Source organism: Aythya ferina (assembly GCF_964211825.1).
Source record: "Aythya ferina genome assembly, chromosome: 1".
Classification (NCBI taxonomy): Eukaryota; Metazoa; Chordata; class Aves; order Anseriformes; family Anatidae; genus Aythya; species Aythya ferina.
In genome coordinates this window covers 28,846,803-28,860,191 of record NC_140296.1, presented here as the reverse complement: position 1 = coordinate 28,860,191, position 13,389 = coordinate 28,846,803, and the positions used below count along the sequence as shown (strand labels likewise).

The window sequence follows — 13,389 nt, the reverse complement described above, 5'->3', positions numbered from 1 at the left end:
TACACAAAAGCTACATATAAAACCCAGAAAAATAAGAACAGATTGATTGAAATCAGCACACATAAATTATCTTCAATTAGCTTTAATTTTCTGTCTTCATAATGGAAGTGTCAGTGGCTGGTTAAATAAGAACCGAAGCCAGCACAACAAACACAGTGTGTACAGGAGAGATGAATCATATGGTCAAAGGAAAAGATGGTAATTTTCTTAACTGTGTATTTAAATGGGCAATCTTACATAACTGTGTATTTAACAACTTCAGTAAGATTTACGAACATACCTTCGAGGTAGGAAGAATTACTTTCTAATGAAAGGTTTAGCTGAAGGGGAATTAACAGTATATGAATTCAATAATCAACCCCAGAATTAGAAAGGACTAACGTTCTTGTCAAACTCGTATCACCTGTCATTCATTCTCTATCTTCTTTACAGGCAGATTCAGTTCTGTGATCCTTAGTATTAATTGTTACTGACAAACAGACCAACCTTCAAGAACAAAACTAGAAACTTTCGAGAAAGACCGATATATACAATTTTATAATTTTAATAGTTTTGATAACAAGTGGTATGTTATCCAAAAATCCCCTTTTTGTCCTTTACCCAAAATATCCACAACCCCCCAGTAAACAAATTTTCATACTTACTAGACTGTACAACAGCTTGAGTTTGTGCAGAAGTGCCTGATGCTATGTTAGTCAATGCCCATGCAGCTTCAAATTGTAATGAAGGGCTGTAAGGAAATAATTTTACAGTAATAACTTGAAACAATCTTCAGATCATTTTATGGATGACTTCAGCATGAATAGCTGCAAGCGCTCGCAAATGCTACATTTAAGCAGCGCCACCAAGCTACAAGTTTTTCCAAAATACTCTGAGGCTGGACATTTCAGAACAGAGATGAGAGAAAAATATTAACTTTACACTCTATGTCTTTTTTTAAACTGCCAATCATTCCAACTTCAGATTAGTAAAAACTAAAAGAAAGAAAAGAAAACCAAACTGCAATACTTGTTGAAGCACACACCAGCTAGTGAAGCTGACCGCTACTCTAATTAACTAATTATCTCCAGTATGAAAGATTTCAAGTACGCATCATCATCAAATTTAATTATGCCTCTCTAATGAGTAACAGACACCTCTTCACATCCAGCTGACCCAAAGGCGTACTTAGTGAAGAAGTGTAACTTTCCTACTGTCGTTAGCAGTTCTCAATAAATTAACCATGGCTGCCCATAACTAATAACACGCTTGTGGCCCTTCTGACATCACATCCGAGAGGCAGTGCAAGCAGGTACACTGGGACAAAGGCATTTTTCTGCTCCATCACAGACAGGGTAAAGATCTAGAATCAGTATTGAAAGACTGCATCAAAACCGTGCTAAAACCAACCTACTAAATGCAGATAAAATTAGTTACAAATACTATAAAAGCTGGGGGAATGTCTAACCCAAGATGGTGTCTATCAGCTGCTGTTGTCTGTGCCACCAGAAGTACAGTAAAACAGCTTGCAGGAAAACTTGTTCAAGCAAATGTTAAAGGTTAAAAGTTGTAAAAGCTATAAAAGGCTTTATAGCTTACAGTGGTTGCAATAACAGCAAGGTGTCTAGCTTCAGGAAGAACAGAGAGTGTTTACTATTAGGTGACTCTTTCATTTCTGTGCTTTTTGCTGTCTTCACCGTTATGTTTTCTATACAGCCACGCCACTCGCTTCCCTTAAGCTTTTCCTGTGCATTAGTTCCAAGGCATTTTAAAAGTATTATTGGGGATGGGATTGCGAAAGAAATGGAGATGAAGGCCCAAGAGGTGTAAATAAGGATTTGTAAAAACAAATAGTACCTGTAGGCAGCTATCTATAAGCCTTGTGTTCTAGGATCAAACGCATTAACATGCTAGTTCTGTGTTGGTCCTCAAGCACACAAGGAATTTTTCTTCCCCTTGGGACCTGAGCGGCCTTGGGGTAAGTTTTCAGTTACAACATGAACATCAGCTTTAATGATCTGTTAAACAAAGCCTTTGCAGAATTCACCTCTACTGAATATTATATAGCAATCACTATTAAAAGGACTGCTTAGGAAAATGCTATGTTCAGTTTCAAAAGGCTTAATAAACGTTTACAAAGATAAACCATACACTATACATAAAATTCAAATTAAATGAATTTTCATGGCACTGAACCATCTACTTCTACAGCAGACAGACATTTGTGACCCATTTTAAAATGCTATCCTGATATGAACGTTATTGCCAGCTGCCTTCTTAGTAATTGTTTTGCTAAACAAACAAGAAAGCTCCTCACGCTTCATGTTTTGCAACCGTCAAATTATACCCAAAATGTCAGTTTGCATTTTCTGAAGTTTCTAGCCCTTGCGGTTGCAGAAATAACCTTGAAAATGGAAATACTGTAAATATATTTTTGGCTGCCCCAGACCAAAGAGAGCCTAAAACATTTACTTCAGATGTATTAATCTCCATCTATCTTAAGGGGCTTGTGGATCGTGGAACATGGCAGTTTTCTGACATGACCTGAAATCCGTGCAACTACAGACTCAGCATTCTCATTTACTGAAGCTCGTTTTCCAGTGACTAATCAGAACCCAAAGCGTGCTTACTGTTTTGTAACATCACATGAGGGAGCGGTACAGAGCCAGAAAGAAGCCCACCTTGCAGTATGAATGAAAGGAGCTAGAAACTTAAGCTAATTACCTTAATGAAAGAGATAATAACTATGATCTGGTGCAGAGAACAGCCCTGTTCACAACCAAGCATATGCTCTGCCTTCACAAATACACACTGAGACACATTTTTTAAAGAACAGTGAACAGAAAAGTCTGAAATATTCAAAACCAATGAGAAATGTAGCATAGTATCCTCCTTTACCTAGATAGTCTCAAGCAAGCACTAACAAAGAAAGTGACATTTCAGTGGCAGCATAAATACTCCTGGAGAATTTAGGGTCTATTGTCATGGAATCTGCTCCACCGTGTAAGATTTTGTGATGCTGTGGATCCCTCAGTTCCATTTGCAATAAGTACCCAGAGCGTTTTGGTTTTAGTTTTTCAGTAAAGGTAAACATTTTTAAAAGTATACTTACTTATCATCTCTTTCTAGGCATTTTACCAGAATTGGTAAAATTCCTGATTTTATTAAGTCATCAATAGGTGGATTTCTGTCACTGGATAGGAGTTTTCTGTGAAATTAAATGCAAAAGTAAAATAAGTAACTTTCATCATGAAAAAATGCGTAGGAAGTGTATTTCTGTGCCTTTACTTTTTTTTACCTTGCAGCTTGGACAGCACTCAGCTGGATCACTGGGTTGTCACTTGTGGCATTCTGGGAAAAAAAAGGACAGTAAAAATTATAAAAAAAAAATCCACAGAACAATCAATTCTAACTAAAAATAAATAAGTAAATATAACATACCTGCAGTATAGCTTCTAGTGTTACATTTTGCTTGAAAAGAAAAAAAAAAGTGTTTTAGTAATCTTGTTGTTGAATTACACTGTCATTTTCAACTTTTAGTACGATCAAACTGATTTTAATAGTGTATCAGTTCATAATTTTCCTTTCAAATAACTTCAAGACTTCCAGTGTTAAAGTAAAAACAGAATACAGTGTTTTGAGACACCAAAGTTTCAAAAGTAATTTCCAGAATCAAGGTACTTACTGCTTTGAAGTCAGCATCAACATCAGAATCTTCTAAACTTTCTTCCTGGGGAACATTCCGTTTTTTCAAAAGATGTTCGTCTCTTTTGTTCTATAAAGGAATAGCAAAAAATAATGACATTCAATGCTAATTAGTACAGGGTGACAATATAATGGCCCCTTTCAAAATAAAACTTTAGGTAAGACCACTTTCATAAAGCCATTTATAGCTGCAAACAAAATTAACAGTATTTCAGGTGTTAACCTAGCAGCTTGCAAATCACAGACAGAACTGATGATCCATGACATTTGAATGAACTAAAACTTGCAGTTTGGGTAGCAATTTTCTAACAATTTTACAAAACACATAGATCTGGGTGACATTAACATTTAGACTCAGAGAAGACAAATTATTTTCCAGTGAAATATTAATTTTCAGGTAAACTTACCTTCAAGTTCCCTTGTTACATGAATTTACACCTTGTGTGTGAAGTAGCATGCGTCCTACACACTGACACCTGCAGTATTTCCCGCTCACTCACATTGTTAGCCTAGTTTCTGAAGTAAAAAGCACCATCCAGCCATAGCTCCTTTAAGGAATTGGTAGAGAAAACACTGGTTTTTTGGTGATAAAGTTCCCATTTAACATTTCTACCTTGTTTAATTAGACTATCTGAACACCTAAAACCCTAATTAAAAAAAGGAGGCAGTAAAATCAGGAGTTGTGACTGCATCCACACACACAACTTTACAAATTTAGAGTGTCTTAAAAGTATCATTATTATATTTCAAAGGTATAAAGTGGCATTTTCCCAATTTCAGCCTGGATTTCTTGTTTGCTATATGTCTACGTGTACAATCACAGATAGAAAGTGCAGTGGATGAGGGTGATGCAGCGTATCTGAACACTGCTGTTTATACATGTAAGCACGTTAAGATTTCAATCTCCAATGAAGTAAAACCTTGAAAAGGTGTATTAAACTGCAATAATATCTAAAACAAACCTATTACCCTAGCAATGAGCAGCAGGCCTTTCAGTCTCCAAACAATTATCTGCTAAACAAACGGTAGTGACTATGGAGATTGTATCACATCACGCCTTGCTCGTAAAGGATAAGAAACCCTCTAAACCGAATCACGTTTGTTAAGAGTCTCCCCTCAGTGTTTCATTTTATCGTATGTTAGATAGACAAATAATTTCAGACCCCAAATTTCTGACTGTCACCGTTCAGACATTTGAAAATGAATTTAAAGTGACTTTACCGGCCTCGGTGTGAAAGGCTCCAAGCAATGTATTAAGATTTTTTCAGATACAGAATGCTAAAACAATAACCCAGCACCAAAATGAAATAGCTCTTTAATGCAGAAGAACGTATTTCACAGACTCAGCTTAGCTTTTTTTTTTTTTTTTCAAGACCAAGAACAGAAACCAAACCCTCGGAGAGCACACAAGATCACCAAGATGAGCTACAGCAGCCCCTCCAGAGCTGTACAGCGATGCCAGGATACTCGAGCACACCCATCCAGCCAAGCGTTAGATGTTTGTTGCCGTCAAGTGCTTTTGGAGCGAGGGAAGATAGAAATGAGCAGGCATCAAATGCTGAGAAGAAAGTGTCACGCAGACGAGCTGCACCAGGCAGACACTGGAGGACGGATTCGCTGTGAAGACCGATGTTATATTCCTGGTGTTCTTCCCCACCAACTGCTTGGCACTGCCATTTTAAGCAAACACCATTCAACCCCAGTCAATCTGGCTTTGCTCAAGCACAATTCCTTTTCCTCCTGTTTGTCTAAACCACGGCCCGTGCTTTGGCAACTGCAGGGAGCAGATCCCATTTCCCCACGTGCAGCTCTGCACTCCTACGCTCACATCCCCCTCTGAGGAAGCAATTCGTCCTGCCTCTGACGGACACGAGCAGCTCTGCCTCTAGGGGAGAACAAACCAAAACCGGGAGCAGGATTGATGCCTGATGTCTGACGTCCTGATTTCTTCAGTCCTTCTCTTTCCACCCAGAGATACCACTGCAGATCACATCGGTCCACACCGGAGTTTGCATACGCAGAAATAAATGTATAGGGAGAAAAATGTCATTATTAGGGTGCACGCACGGGTCCAGCAGTCGTGCCCTCTTTGCAGAAAAGGTGCAGCCTGAATAAATTGGGGTCCTGGTGCAGAACTGTTGCTAACTGTCTGCTGGAGCAAGTTAACTGATTGACAGTAAATCATTTACCGGGGAGGATTGAGTTTCTTTGTCGCTAGCAGCAAACCACTGCAGTGCAAGGCAGGGTTTGCAGACCGAGTTCTCCTGAAGTATTTGGCTGGACTGTCATGCTCATAAAACTCAGGGAAAGAGCTTTATGGTTTTTTTGGTAAAGCATGTTTGTTTCAAGAGCTGTTATCCATACCAATTCAACCAGTGAGATTTACTGATTTTTCAGTGATTTATTATCAGCGGCACTCAACGACGTATTGCAACACCCTGCAGGAAGACAGGTGGTCTTCTAAATTTCTGTAAAAATCCTTTTAGATGCAGGACTCTTGCAGATTCCTTGATTCAAATGACGATGAAATACCCAGAACAGCCAAGAATTTAGCAAATGTGAAATATTTTTATTGAACTTACTGAAAATTTCTAGTCATATTGCCTCTTTTGTTATTTTCAAGTTTCTTATTCCCAGAACTCTCCCATCTGCTGAAAGAATAAAAGTTCAAGTCATAAATTCTTACATACAGTGGTGTTTTTTTTTTTTCACCTCTGTATTAGCAGATTCCCCCACTGCTGAATCCTCTGACCTTCAGGAACCGTCCCCACATTTGGGGAGAGGAAAATGGCACACCACTGTTCCCCAGCGCTCCACACAACGCATCTGTGCTGGCGCAGCGTGGAGGCAGCTCAGACAGCTTCAGCTGAAATCCCTCCAGGACGTGGAAGCTATGCAAGAGACATTTAAAGTCAGGTTGCTTCGCTCTTATCCTAAGCCCAAATTGAGAAGTAAGGGCAACGTCTTGCCAGTTGCGTTGATTTTAAATAGATGCCATCCGTTTGCAATAAATATCACCTTCTTAAAATTGGTAAGAATATTATGATGATATCCACACACATGTGGGCTGTATCTGTATCTCCTGAGCATTACTTCCACCCTCTATTTTTTCCTCCCAAAGCTACAGGAGCTAGAAACAGTTGAAAAGTGCATCACGCGTTTTCTGGCTTTGAAGATCTACAAGTTTTTGGATGCAAGAAGCAAAGCCATGCTGCAGCAACTGTGGTACTGCTATTAATGTGTATCCCACGATATATACAGTTGCAGTGCTCTGAGAGAGCAGTGCTCTCCAGGGCTGTGCCCCTGCAAGAGGTAGCACAGAGGCTGTGGTAAGCAGTAACTCCACAAAACAAGACTGCAGATGCATCTTGGTATCTCCTCTCTAACATCCTGAAAGATGATCCTGGAAAATCACCCTCCCCAAACACCAGGCAGTAAGTCCAGAGAGTGCCAGTGGACGAAGCACTGGATTATTCCCTCTCTCTTCACTTAAGGACTTCGGAAAGACTACCTGCCTGTAAGCATTACTCTTTAAGATCCACACTTCATGTTTATTCACAGGGAGTGAGCAGCTATGCAAATGCTGTAAGCTGACGTAGTTTGCTTGCAGCATCTAGGGAGACATGCACAAGTTTTCTCTGCTTGTGGCCATAAAATGGGTGGTGAACACATTTAACTTCTTCCAGTTCCCTAGAAATCCTTCAGGGACTTGGACAAAGAGGGAAGAAGGAAGGGTCTGAATGAACACATCGCTCCAGAAGAACAGGAATTGAGAAGAAACTTCTCTCCTTCAAGCACCTGTCCATGCAGAGGTTAATGCAGTGGCTATCTCCAAGCAGTACTCCCCAAAACTTCCTTTACCTTGAAGGGGACTCCCATGAATCCCTGAACAGCCCCCACAGGACTGCTCTCCTACCAGCAGCAGCGTGCCCAGCTGTGAAAGACAACGCAGCTCCCCATGAACAGCTCCACAGAGAGCAGGAACGAAGGCACATCACTGTGAGGTCACCAATGATGCTGTTCCAAGCTCTGAGCCATCACACACACATGATGGCAGGTTTAAATCTTCCCTCAGAGGGTGGTGAGGCCCTGGCACAGGCTGCCCAGAGAAGCTGTGGCTGCCCCATCCCTGGAGGTGCTCAAGGCCAGGCTGGATGGGGCTTTGGGCAACCTGGGCTGGTGGGAGGTGTCCCTGCCCATGGCAGGGGGGTGGGACGGGGTGGGCTTTGAGGTCCCTTCCAACAGAACTGAACTTCCCAGGACAGAACTGACCAAGTTTGATACCAGAGTTCCTGTGACTGCAGGCAGCATCTTCAGGCTGTCAGTCATATGGTGTAAGAGGCTCCAGAAGCTTTGACCTTAGCCAGGAAAAGTGAGAAAGAACAAGAATGTTCCTGTAGCTCCTCACTGTTTGCAGATGGTTGGGCTGAAAAACAACTGGCAGGAACATATATGCACACTGAGAAGCACTACAGATTTCTTAGGAAGGAAAGCTATCCTTACTAGCACTTCTTATAAATTCAAAATGTCCGTGGAACCTCCTGGTCCTAAAAAACAGCTCTAAGGCTCTTTGAAACAGCTGTGTCCATTTTGAAAAGTATCAAGTTTTGGGTCAGCTAAATCACCAAGCTCTGTATACAGGAATTTCATAGAGTGAAATTCCCCTGCATAAGGTGAAAGAATATGATTTGCAACTCAAAGAGACTGTAAAATGTTTGTATTTTGTCATATTGTGACAAATCTCATTTTCTTATGGCCTGTATCACATCATCAGCCTCTTCTGGAGGCTCCTCTGGTGAAGCCGAAGGCAAACGAGCATACTGGGACACAGCCATTCTCTTCAAGGACCGGTGAGAGATCTTTCAAAGGGAGAGGCGTCAGGCTGGGATCCCTGATGAAGGGAGTTCTCGTCACCAAGGAAACCAAGCAGGTCTTCTCCTTCCAAGTGGATGATTCTCAAGGGAGGGAACACACCACGGCAGCCTACAGATGTTTCCATACAAACAACAGGTTTGTGGACACGCCTGCCTGGCAAAATCACCAAATAGGAACAACAGGAACTGCACCACGAGTGCTCTTTCTTGCCCACCATGATGATTCGTGTACAGTCTTCGATGACAGACACCCAAAATGTCTGTTTCCCTGGCAGGGGGAGGGCTAAGCATCCTGACCAGTAAGCATGCAAATCCTGCAGATCCCGGTACTTCTTGTTTACTTTCTTGGATGATGGCTACGGGATTCAAAAAATGCCCATCAGTGCAAGTAAGTTTCTAAAGCGACAGAAGAAGAACCCCTGTCATATGAAGAGCAACTCCCGTTTGTTATATGGGAAAGTTCTACAAAGGGCCTCACCTCTGTTGAGAAGCTCCAAGGTCTGAAGTGAGAAATAACAATAAAATACTCGCCTTCAGGTAAAAAAAACATCTTTATCAACTATTTATTAATGTCATGGAAAGGTCCAGGAACTCAGCCTCTAGTAGGAAGAAACTGAAGTTAAGACTGAAGGGCCAGGCCAGTGGTGGAGGTGGATCCAGCTTGCCTGGCCGTCCCTTTTAAGTTGCCCCTGTTGTGACAGAACGAGCTGGGTTTTAGGTTTCACTTAAACGTAATTCCTATTTTATTTTATTTTTCAAATTTGGGGGGAGTGCCTGACGGCACCTGACGCAGTCCGTTGTAAAGGAAATTCAGTGCCTAATGCTCCAACCTCAGGGTGGTAAAGGGATCATCTAAAAACCTTTACCTGTGGCTCTACCCACTGCCACAGCGCTCCTCAACACCTACAGGGATTTAAGAACGTGACAAAGGAAATAAAACAATCCAAAAGCCTTGAGATGATGACACAGGAACATGTTCTCCAGCCATTTGGTCAGCATATAAGGAGGCTCTCCAGGCGAATACAATAAGCAGTGATCTGCAGAAGGGAAGAAAAGTAGATCTACATCTTTCCTAGGAGCTCAAATAGGACTTTTCCTACAGTAAACAGGCCTTTATTAATAAGCACCCTACACATCTGGACATGCTATCTCGTCTACAGAAGTCCCTCTGCAACATTTCTCTACTTAGCATCACGTACAAGGCTTTGCATCTTAAGGACAATTATTACAATGCTTCAAGATCAGACATCTCTTCCTGGGCCTTGCTTGCCTGGAGTGGCGAATAAATATTCCAAAAATTCAGTCTGACCTCCCCACCCCACTCCTTTCCTGCAATAATCTCCTCTCCATCCAGGCTGTGGCATAAACTACAACAAAGCTGTGCAACAAACATTTATAACCAATTACACGTTGCCTATCTGAGAAGTCAGTGTGGGTTTTCTGGTCCCCAAAACAACACCCAGATCTTAAGCTATAACCGTAACAACAGCAGCCATGCACCCAAAACTTGACAGCTTCCTAGCAGAGATGATAAAGCATCCACCAGCACAGCACCACAGCAAAACTGTCTACTGCTAACAGCACTGTAAAGCTTTGAAAGCCATAAAAATGCTTAAAAAGGTCAATCTGATTGTCCTACAACTCAAGGGTATCAACATGAGAGCCTACATCCTTAAGGATGTACAGTCCAACAACAAACAATTTGGGACTGTGAAGGTGAACGGCAGCTTTGGACCTCAGGAGAGCAGATATTTGTCTCTTTGAGGATCTGCTTGGAAGAATATTGTGGGATTAGGGCCCGAGAAAGCTGGTTAACATTCAAGGATCACCTCCTCCAAGCTCAAGGGTTGTCCATCCCAACAAAGAGGCTTGTAGGAATGAACGAAGAGCTCCCAGCAAAACTCAAATGCAAAAAGGGAGCATGCAGAGGGTGGAAGCAAGGATGGGAGGAATACAGAGACATGGCCCAAGCATCCAGGGATGGAGTTCGGAAAGCTGAAGCCCTAGTGGAACCGAATCTGGTCAGTGATGCCAAGGGCAACATGAAGGGCTTCTGTACGTGTATCCTTATCAAGAAAGAAGGAAAATGTGGGCCCACCACTGAATGAAACGTGAGAACAGGGAAAAGGCCAAGGTACTGAACATCATCTCCGCCTGTCTTCACTACCAAGAGTGGTCTTCAGGAAGCCCAGGTCCCAGAGACCAGGGAAGGCTGGAGCAAAGATGACGTAGGAGGAACGTTGCCAGAGAGGCGATCTGTCCCCTCTGTCCAGCACTGGTGAGGCCACACCTGGAGTGCTGGGTCCAGTTCTGGGCTCCCCAGTGCAGGGGAGACCTGGACGTGATGGAGAGAGCCCTGCAAAGGGCCATGGAGATGATGATGGGACTGGAGCACAGGGAACTGGGGCTGCTCAGCCTGCTGAGGAAACAGCTCACGGGGAATTTCATCAAGGTCTATAAATATCTGAATGAAGGGAACAAAGAGGATGGGGCCAGGTTCTTTTCAGTGATGCCCAGCTCCTAAATGATCTTACAGAAGAGAGATCAGGCTGGGGACAAGTACAGCATGCCAGAGAACAGGCTAAAGAAGAAAAAGGACATGGCCATGGCTCCCATAGTCCACCCCTCATTTAGAAAATAATTGCTTTGTCATGCATCAATCTTAACTGGCAATTAGGGCTTTCATGAGCTCATGTCTATGAGCTCAGAGACAGCTGAATTTGCCAAGAAAGTAAAAATAACCCAAACACCTTGTGAGGGACCTGGATGTTTATAGGATTCTAGTTAGCTGGCCTTAAAAGATGACAGCATCCTCGGTTTCTGCTGAGGTTAGGAGCATAACCCTTCAAACGAAGGGCAGCATGAAACCCAGTGACCCTACTGACTACACTTCCCAAAGCACACAAATGACCCAAGTTGAGGCTGAGTTTCCTCCTCACAGAAAGCCAAACGAACCAGAGAATCCCTAATAGCAGACTCACTGTCTTCATTCAGGCATGCAGCCTTAAACTGAGTCCTAACCCTTATTTCTCCCCCCTCCGTGTTTTAGATTGACACTAGCCAGCTATTTTTGCCAGTTAATTCCAGGGTCCCTGTTGCTAACAGAGCACTTTTGGGGTGCTGCTGTAATGCTGACATTAAGCACTGAGCCTTCTAACTCCGACCAGGCCATGACACGCTACATTGAGCAGTTTAAATTCTGAAGACAGCCTCCAGAACCAAAACTGACATCGTTATCTCGTCTGTCTGGAAAGAAGGGGCTACTTTTTAAGCTCTTTGGACCATCACTGCACTAACAGCACGGCCAGAAATCAAACCCATCCTTTCCAAAACGTAGTAGCCCACTGCCACAACGCACTGAGCGTGCAGCAGGGCTGATATGGAACCGGAGGACACCTGACAAGGAGGAGTGTCATTTGACTGCCTCACCGTGCCAACCCAGGCCCGGGCCAAGCTTCTGCCAGACGCTGCTATGTCAGAGATGGCTTCGTTTGCTCAGCTCCTAAATGAGTAACAAGCGCTTGGAAAAAAATCTTGAAAAGGTAAAGATGCTTTCTGAGTGAGAGCTGCCATGTGGTATGGGAGCAGTGAACCTCACAGGAACACACACAGTAATTGTTTAGTACTGATCAACGCAGCGATTTATTTATTCCATCTTCCAAAACAGACATGTAAGCAGCTTCATCAGATCCAGGCATTTAATATTTATACACAAGTTGATTCAAAAGACAAACTTGTTCTTATGTGGTCCTTCAGCTGCACGGATGAAGAAGATGCTCAATTTGCCTGTTTCCTTCAGAAGCCAGGTGCACGCTCAGCATCTGGAGCGCTGGGACGAAGAGAAGCTCCCTCTTTGTCTTGAAGAGGCACAGACGGATTGTTCAGGTCATGCCAACACAGACGTTACCCTCGTGCTGTGGTAGCGGTGTTCGCTGTACGGATGAAAACCGAAGCAAGCCAGGTGCCACCCACCAGCAATGTTCCCTTGCTGCAAATGAACAGCTCGAATGCACACTGAACCTCTCTTATTAACACAACTTCTGGTGCATGCAGTGGAAGACGCTGGGCACACACTCCAGAAGAACACAACTTCCCGTGTGGAAGAGCTCTGCAGCTGCTGGTCACTCTTGATTTACAGCCTGTCCTAAATCCAGTGCTTAGGCTTCTCTCAGTGTGTAACTGATCTGTGTAGGCACAGTTTTTAGTGAAAAGAAACCAGCAGCTCACTCACAGGTCTCATCGTCACTCACGTATTACCGGTCCATCACAGATCCCATCCCCACAGAACAACCCACTGCCTTGCCTTCAGCACATCCCCTGGATTTCATTTCAGTAGCAAGTGCCTCATTTAATTTTTCACTTGCTCCCCGCCACTGCATGCAAAACCAGCTTTCTCCACACCTTGGGCTCTATCAGGCCTAATGAAGCCACGTTAGGCTACGCAAGATTTCCAGGCATGTTCAGCTGGTTTCTTTGATTAGGAAAATAGGAAAGCATTAAAAAAAAAATCTTTAGATTATACATGATGCTCATGGAAGTATTTAAATAAGATATTTTCTCCAGTCATGTGGGTTTAATCACATTTCTTTAACTAATTCTTGTAGTCTCAGGATGAATCTCCCAAGCATTTATTTTTGATATTCTAATGAGAGACAGAAGTGGTTCTGGGAGAACTCAAAAAAGCAACTCTCTTCTTAAAAACGAGCAGAAGGAGCCCAGAAAATACTAGCGAGAGATTCTGGGTAGCTCCTACACAATCAAGTGATAAGTAGGGACAAGATTTCTCAAAAAAAAAAAAAAAAAAAAAGTCAGAGCTTCTATCTATAAGCTT

At 42.7% G+C, this 13,389-nt stretch overlaps 1 protein-coding gene across 1 annotated transcript in view; it reads right to left on the bottom strand.

The window, feature by feature from the left end:
• Window positions 1-13,389, bottom strand: part of KPNA3 (karyopherin subunit alpha 3) — a 50,539-nt gene that overhangs the window by 17,461 nt on the left and 19,689 nt on the right. The window contains exons 3-7 of the mRNA XM_084505117.1: window positions 3,665-3,754; window positions 3,421-3,450; window positions 3,278-3,330; window positions 3,092-3,187; window positions 645-730 (exon numbers count right to left, since the gene is read on the bottom strand). Coding sequence (XP_084361243.1) covers window positions 645-730; window positions 3,092-3,187; window positions 3,278-3,330; window positions 3,421-3,450; window positions 3,665-3,754 — 355 coding nt within the window. The remainder of the gene's footprint in view (window positions 1-644; window positions 731-3,091; window positions 3,188-3,277; window positions 3,331-3,420; window positions 3,451-3,664; window positions 3,755-13,389) is intronic.